We start from the raw sequence: 8,831 nt of genomic DNA on the forward strand, positions 1-8,831 counted from the left end.
AGCAGCCCGTGACAGCTGACTAACACCCAGGTACCTATTTTACTGCTAGGTAACAGGGGCATAGGGTGAAAGAAACTCTGCCCATTGTTTCTCGCCGGAGCCTGGGATCGAACCCAGGACCACAGGATCACAAGTCCAACGTGCTGTCCGCTCGGTCGACCGGCTCCGACCGGGAGACAACAGAACACAACCTAATCTCGAGTGCCTTATATATGCAACAGAATAACTCATAGGCCTACATCATGCCTCGTAGTGCAGTTGGCTTCGTTCTCGACCCACAACTGGAGACCCCGAACTCGTTTCCTGAGGGGGGACAGAAATGGATTAAAATGTTTCCCTTCACCTAATGCCACTGTTCACCTAGCTGTAAACAGGTGCCCGGAAGCAGGACTTTAAGCAAACTAGACTAATTGCTTCCAATTGGGCTCCTCGCTGTGGTAATTTACTCTGATCTTGTTAACTAAAAACTGTTTAACAGAGACAGACCCGCAATGTAGAGGCTTGTAATGAACCAACTCAAATTTGAGGGCCTTCGTCTGAAAGGTACCCAATTGGGCCCCCACCTAAAAGGTACCCAATTGGGTCCCGCCGTTCCTAAGGGCCCGCCCTGCCTGGGAGTCAGCCGACTGTTGTGGGCCCCTCCTCTGCAGTAGGTCGACCATGGGGGGGGGCCTCTCCATGCAAGCCTAAGGTACAATAATTCCTTATATTATGTATATACATGCATGTATATACAAAGGCTTCCTGTCCCGCGACAAAACGAATCCCTTATGTAATCAGGGAATAAAGACGGCGAGAGTGAGCAACTCTCAGACGCTGAAACAAACACAGCCAGGACGGACGGAAGAGAAACAAAACATTGCATCACAAGGCGAGATGTGGCAAGATGCAATACTCGTAGCGGTCAAGTATCTCTCTCTTGCAATCTTTTCCATTTCTTTGTCAATATCTTTCAACAACGCTGCTTCACCCTGCCTTATTCTTTGTTTTGAAATGTTGCAGAAAACTGACCTGCAATGGAATGTTTCAACAATACGGGTACCACACAAATCTTTTTAAGTTGACCTTTAAGCTATCAATATCCGTTTTCTATGGATAAATATGTATTTCTATTTTCTTTTGTTTTGTATATTTTAACGATTAAGCTTCCTGGTCGGTTATATCTCCATGTTGTGTTTACTGTTACTGCTTGTTAGGCATACTGGCTTGCCGCTCTCTCCTGATTATTACCTTAGTGTGGTGGCTGGTGTTCTCCTGTGTGACACCTGTCAGACCAATCTATCTTGTATGACACCTGTCAGACCAATCTATCTTGTATGACACCTGTCAGACCAATCTATCTTGAATAACACATGACATGTCAGACCAATCTATCTTGTATGACACCTGTCAGACCAATCTATCTGTTATGACACGCATCAGACCAATCTATCACCCAATCATACTGAATGTGAAGGGGTAATTATGGAGCCCCAGTGGTAATCCTTATTAAATACAATGATAATATATCTAGTGTATTTTATGCATTTAAAAAAGTATACTCCGAGTATACAAGTGTGTATAGACCCCCTCACCGTCACGCTAGTCAAGTGTGTAAACGTTTCAATAGTTATTAATACTGATATAATAGAGGATATCGCATGTCATGGTTCAGGGGTATAGGGCCGCGTCTGGTGATCACAAGGACGCTGGTTCGATCCCCCGCTCTGCTCCCGCTAATTTTTATTGATACATCACACTGTTGTGGTTTCCTGGAATACCTCTGTATAGTCCATAAAAAATACATAAAAATACATAAAAAATAAAAACACATAATAGTTAATATGTTGCTATATCTTGAGGTTATCTTGTGGTTATCTTGAGGCTATCTTGACATGATTTCGGGGCTTAGCGTCCCAGCGGCCCGGTCCTCGACCAGGCCTCCTTTTTGTTACACATCCCCAGGAAGCAGCCCGTAGCAGCTGTCTAACTCCCTGGTACCTATTTCCTGCTAGGTGAACAGGGGGGGATCAGGGTAAAAGAAACTCTGCCCCATTTGTTTCCGCCTCCACCGGGGATCGAACCCGGATCCTTAGGATTACGAATCCCGAGCGCTGTCCACTCAGCCGTATGCGCCCAGTGTGAGTGTACGGATGTATACAGAAAACTGTAAACCATTTCTTGGTTTGGACGTATTGAGTTTACTCTAGTTCTGGTCAATTGTTCAAGGCTAATGTATACTTGGACGTTGGTGTGTTTAATACACAGTATAGTGGGTGTATTCATGCATGTATTCTCCCATACTCTCGGTCATACACCTACACACCCACATTCCCCCCCCCCTCCTCCCCTTCCTCTCATCCTCACACACTTAAACTCCTTACTCTTTCACACCCACTTACACCCCCTCACTCACTCACTCTCTCACACACTTACACCCCCTCGTTCACCCACTCTCCCACACACTTACACCCCCTCCCTCACTCACTCTCCCACACACTCACACCCCCTCACTCACTCTCCCACACACTCACACCCTCTCACTCACTCTCCCACACACTCACACCCTCTCACTCACTCTCCCACACACTCACACCCTCTCACTCACTCTCCCACACACTCACACCCTCTCACTCACTCTCCCACACACTCACACCCTCTCACTCACTCTCCCACACACTCACACCCTCTCACCCTGGTGTGAGGTAGAGTGTGTGTGCACATAAGTATGCGCCAGTGTACGCCTGTGTGCGTAAGGAATTGTTTTGATGTGCGTAAGTGTTGTTGTACATTAGTGTGTGTATTGGAGTGCGACATGCTTATGTTGATGTGTTAAATGTGCTGGTATACATTAGTGTGCCTATAAATGATCTTTGAGTAAGGTCAGTAGAACTTCCGGTTGCAATTCTTTTGACCATGTTGTAGCTCAGTCAATTAAGGCAGCGTCTGGGATCCTCTAGGACGTAGGTTCGAACCCTCGTCACGGCTCGTGTGGAGTTGCAGGCCATGAGTTACAATAACGTGGCTAAAGTATGTTGACCAGACCACACACTAGAAGGTGAAGGGACGACGACGTTTCGGTCCGTCCTGGACCATTCTCAAGTCGATTGCGTCCCTTCACCTTCTAGTGTGTGATCTGGTCAACTTGTGGAGTTGTTTCTCTAAGTGTGTTGTGCGTGAGTGCGTCGGCGTGCGTAAGCGTTCATAGGTGCGTGCACCACCAGCTCACGAGTCGAGTGCCGGGGGCGTATGTGTTTATTTATGTGTATTATAAACCTGGGCGGGTTTGTTTGGGTAGGGTGATTGCGTTTCTGTGTGTGTATGTCTCAAGCTTGTGTATCGCCACAAAGGTGGGGCCACGCTGCCTGTGTGTGTGTGTGTGAAAAGTCAACATTTCAGCAAGAAGTTACTTAAGAAACACCGTCTCGCCTCGCCTTTAATATCCACTCATAAAACATCAACACTTGGAAATATGATGACTCCATGAGGCCATGCTGAATTGCACTAAAGTATATTGACCTTTTGGTGAGATATCCTACTTGTCTTTGTGTACACTGACCTGGTGATCAGTTTTTGTATATACTTTAATTACTTTGCACCCCATACTCATCCTGTGGGTGGGGGTGGACCCCATACTCATCCTGTGGGTGGGAGTGGACCCCATACTCATCCTGTGGGTGGGGGTGGACCCCATACTCATCCTGTGGGTGGGAGTGGACCCCATACTCATCCTGTGGGTGGTAGTGGACCCCATGTCCATCTTGTGGGTGCGAGTGGACCCCATGTCCATCTTGTGGGTGCGAGTGGACCCCATGTCCATCTTGTGGGTGCGAGTGGACCCCATGTCCATCTTGTGGGTGCGAGTGGACCCCATGTCCATCTTGTGGGTGCGAGTGGACCCCATGTCCATCTTGTGGGTGCGAGTGGACCCCATGTCCATCTTGTGGGTGCGAGTGGACCCCATGTCCATCTTGTGGGTGCGAGTGGACCCCATGTCCATCTTGTGGGTGCGAGTGGACCCCATGTCCATCTTGTGGGTGCGAGTGGACCCCATGTCCATCTTGTGGGTGCGAGTGGACCCCATGTCCATCATGTGAATGGTAATGAGCCCCTTACCCTATTTATTGGTGGCAAGGGCTACGTGCCTCATGCTAGGCACACCTAGCATGGATCCCAGGCTAGGTGTCCCAGGCGGGGTTTAAGAGATAATATATCATTACTTTATTCGGTTATATGAAAATCAAGTTTAAACATTTAGAGAAGGAAGGAAGAAACTATCAGGACAAAGTGCCAAGCTATTGTGGCTATATAGCACTTGGAAGGGGTCAGGATAAGGATTTGGGACCGGACGGGGTATGGAATGGTGCCCAACCACTTGGACAATCGGGGATTGAACGCCGACCTGCATGAAGCGAGACCGGCGCTCTACCCTCCAGCCCAAGTGGAAGAGAATGAAAATAATGTCATAAGTTAGAATATTATCTGTTTCAAGATTGAAGGAGAGGAAAAGAGGTGGGAGGGATAGAAGGGGTGGATATAGAAGATGAGGAGACAGTTGAACGCGAGGGGAAACTCCCTTGAGTTCCAGCTCCTGGTCCCCCTCCCCCCATCTCGTCTCTTAACCTATAACCAATATGACGTTTTTCCAACAACTTTGGTCTTGTTAAATTTACATTTAGAAATATGCATGCAGTTTGTCTGCAATATACCTGCCTTGCTTGTGCTCCCTCGTCACCCAGTCACAGGTGCGGTATACAGAGCTCTCAGATATTTATGAGAGTTTAAAGTTTTCATCTTTGAATTTTTTCCTCGTCCAGCCACTCTCAACCCGCATGTTTTCATTAATAATGTCAATAGTAGTGTATATGCGGACATTGACGGGGCGGTATTAATTTCATCTTATCCACTCGTTTTCTCGTAAGTATGACATGGGCTCTCGTCAGCGTGTCATGGGCTCTCGTCAGCGTGTCATGGGCTCTCGTCAGCGTGTCATGGGCTCTCGTCAGCGTGTCATGGGCTCTCGTCAGCGTGTCATGGGCTCTCGTCAGCGTGACATGGGCTCTCGTCAGTGTGACATGGGCTCTCGTCAGTGTGACATGGGCTCTCGTCAGCGTGTCATGGGCTCTCGTCAGCGTGACATGGGCTCTCGTCAGCGTGTCATGGGCTCTCGTCAGTGTGACATGGGCTCTCGTCAGTGTGACATGGGCTCTCGTCAGCGTGACATGGGCTCTCGTCAGTGTGACATGGGCTCTCGTCAGCGTGTCATGGGCTCTCGTCAGCGTGTCATGGGCTCTCGTCAAAGGCAGCTGTGAATTAGAGTCTCTAGCTACCAACTCTACATGGGATGAATAATGGCACCTCAGGATAATCTCAACTCAAGCACTGTCGGAGCTCTGCTTGAAGCTTAAGGAAGAGCTTAACAGTCTAATGGAACACGTGAGATCTGTAATGGGGGAGCAAAACTGTAAAGCAGAGGGATATCCAGCAGCTCTTGTGACGTGGTAGGTAAACAAGGGGCTAAGATTATAGTAAAGGCCTGTAAACAATATATCAGATATAAACAAATCATAATTTCTCTCCAATCTGACCTGTATGTTTGAAGCAAGTCAGTTTTGATCTCATTGTGGTGCTTCCGTCAATTTCCTCTCTGTTATGTGCCTGCTGCTTTTGAGGCAACATATGTGTTGAGTTATATTTTGTATTTTAACAGGTATCCATATAAAATAAATCTTGACACCTTTATTAAGTGCAGCTGGAGTATGTTATTTCAGGTTCATGTTATAAGGTTTGTGTTGGACTCCTTTCAGGTGAAGTATTCAGTTGCTTGCAGACGAGGAGTCACAATAACGTGGCTGAAGTATGTTGACCAGACCACACACTAAAAGGTGAAGACGGACCGAAACGTCCCTTTGTCCCTTCACCTTCTAGTGTGTGGTCTGGTCAATATTCAGTTGCTTAAAAGAGCAGACTTCAGATCAAAGAAAATGCATTATCTTCCTCTGCTTAGTGTGCTGCTGGTGGCTCATTTGTGTATCCCGGGTTTAGTTAGCGTGGAGCGAAGCCAGCTGTTTAACCTGACACTGACGTTCCAGTCCGTCCTCCTAAGGTTTACCAACGTCAAGAAAACGGTCAGTGTAAAGTGTCCTCTCCTAACCTACCAGACGACCCAAAACAGAAAACGGGACAGTAGATCACTTTCGCCAGCCGCTTCCATTGTCTACTACGACCATTTTTGGCATTATGTAACGCATACGGGCGAAATGCAACGTTCTTTGTAAGAGGACAGGTTGAATGTTGTCTGTGCAGGCATTGTTTCTGTGAAGCTGACGTATTCCTGCGGTGTGTCCCTGTTCTTGGGTGGACAGAGCCATCAGTGAAGAAAATATTCCTCGTGAACTAAATGGAATACTGGGATGCTCTCAGACATAAGTTCGAATCCTCGTCACGGCCCTTGTGAATTTGTTCAGTTCTCGTGAAACCTTAAGATTTGTACCAGTGGAGACAATTGTTTCAAGTGCGGCTGCTTTCAGAAGCGCGACATTTTCATCACCTGAAAATGTACATCTTGTTGTATATGATGATGGATGATTGGGTGCATTTAAGTCGCATTTTTTGTGAAAGCTAAATTGTATATTTAGCATTCCCAGGCTAAATTGTATGTTGAATTTGACGATAGTACCAACGTTTTTAGTCAAGCAGTTAGCATATTATGAGTCTTTGTGTGTTAATTACACTCTCTGGACTTTTTATTTAGTTTATTTTCTTCTACAGACGTAGCCATACATTTGTATATGATGTTACTAATGTATATATGTTCACAGGATGGGTGTGGGGTCCACTACCGTTCACAGAATGGGTGTGGGGTCCACTACCGCTTACAGGATGAGTATGGGGTCCACTACCGCTCACAGGATGAGTATAGAGGATGATTATGACTTACACTAATACTGTATTAAGGCCTCCTATATTATCTTTACCAAGAGTCTCTCATTTTTACTCCAATCTTTACTCCAATCTGTTCATTTCCTATTCCATGAGCCTCTACCCTCTCTTCCTGATGTATTTAGTCATCACACATCCCAGCTCGCCCGTCACGCGTGACTGGAGGCGTCTCAAGGGAGAGCGGGCCAGAGTTATGGAGCCGTGGCGGGTTAGCGAGCACGCGACGCACCAACAACAGTCACTCTTCATTCATGGGCAGACGGGAGTGGCGAGGCAGTAGCGCAAAGGAGCGTAAGGAAGATGTGTACATGTGTGCGAGCCCACTCACGTTGGGCTTGCTGGTAAGTGCCTGTGAAGCACTTAAGAGGATGTTGAGTCCCCTTGGGTGGATATCTTCAACCTGGTTGACGACATACTGGAAACCTTGGGTCGTCAATTATTCTCGGTTGTGTATTAAAATTGGGTTAAAAATCAGATCAAAAGACTATATGGACGTTACCTTGAGGTGTTTCCAGGGCTTAGCGTCCCCGCGGCCCGGTCGTCGATCAGGCCTCCTTGTTGCTGGACTGGTCAACCAGGCTGTTGGACGCGGCTGCTCGCAGCTTGACGTATGAAACACAGACCAGTTGATCAGATATCCTTTGAACCAGCAGTTGGTGTCACCGACTTCTCCACGTGTAAATTTCTAAAGCAATTCCTGTTGTCGGGGACAGGAAGCCTGTAATTAGGCTCATCTTGGAATTTCCCCCCTCCCCCTAGGCCAAACACTGGCCTTATAGACAATGCATCCCACAATAGTTGCCTATCTCCTGGATACCTATTTACTGTGATGTACTGTAAACCAATTGTGTATATATATATATATATATATATATATATATATATATATATATATATATATATATATATATATATATATATATATATATAAACTGAAAACTCACACCCCAGAAGTGACTCGAACTCATACTGCCAGGAGTATACTCCTGGCAGTATGAGTTTTCAGTTGTATATATAGTCCTGGGTACCATTCAGACTTATATATATATATATATATAAGTAATATATATATATACTAATATATATATATATATATATATATATATATATATATATATATATATATATATATATATATATATATATATATATATATATATATATATATTAGTATATTTTGGTAGCAGTCTTTCCTGTAGACATATATTATTAAATATGACCGAGAAAGTAAGATTAATAATTCTAACACGAATTTTCTCAATCCTTCGTACATTTCTTTTCACTGTTGGAGGTAAATCAAAAATCAATTCTCCAAAATTCATTTTTATTTCTAGTCTGACGCGACACGAGCGCGTTTCGTAAAACTTATTACATTTTCAAAGACTTTAGTTTACAAATACACAACTGAATAGAACTTACGCATCTCCGATTTTATATCTACATTTGAGTGAGGTGGAAGGAGTGATGTGGCATTAATCAACACAAGACAGAACAAGAGGTGGCATTAATAGGGTATTAATTTCATCAACACAAGACAGAACAAGGGGTGGCATTAATAGGGTATTAATTTCATCAACACAAGACAGAACACGAAACAATGGGTATTGAATAGAAGTGTTTGTAGAAAGCCTATTGGTCCATATTTCTTGATGCTTCTATATTGGAGCGGAGTCTTGAGGTGGGTAGAATATAGTTGTGCAATAATTGGCTGTTGATTACTGGTGTTGACTTCTTGATGTGTAGTGCCTCGCAAACGTCAAGCCGCCTGATAGATACAGCGATAGCATCATCGCGCGTGCGCTATTCGCTACAAACAAACAATTAGAGTTTTATGATGTCCATTGAGAAGTTTGTATTACGCGCATGCGCTCTCATGCGTTGCGTCACGTCATCTTATACAGATTTATGGT

General features: G+C 45.1%; 1 protein-coding gene across 1 annotated transcript; it reads left to right on the forward strand.

Moving 5' to 3' along the window:
- Positions 1 to 4,907: 4,907 nt before the first annotated feature.
- LOC138358767 (41 kDa spicule matrix protein-like) lies at positions 4,908 to 5,291 on the forward strand. The gene has a single exon (XM_069316940.1). The coding sequence runs from the start codon at positions 4,908 to 4,910 to the stop codon at positions 5,289 to 5,291; it is 384 nt and encodes a 127-aa protein (XP_069173041.1).
- Positions 5,292 to 8,831: the final 3,540 nt, after the last annotated feature.

This window comes from Procambarus clarkii, chromosome 86, assembly GCF_040958095.1.
Source record: "Procambarus clarkii isolate CNS0578487 chromosome 86, FALCON_Pclarkii_2.0, whole genome shotgun sequence".
NCBI classification, from domain to species: domain Eukaryota; kingdom Metazoa; phylum Arthropoda; class Malacostraca; order Decapoda; family Cambaridae; genus Procambarus; species Procambarus clarkii.

Bases quoted from the DNA above. Each gene is read 5' to 3' on its own strand.
- LOC138358767 (XM_069316940.1), top strand. From the start codon at position 4,908: ATGGGCTCTCGTCAGCGTGTCATGGGCTCTCGTCAGCGTGTCATGGGC.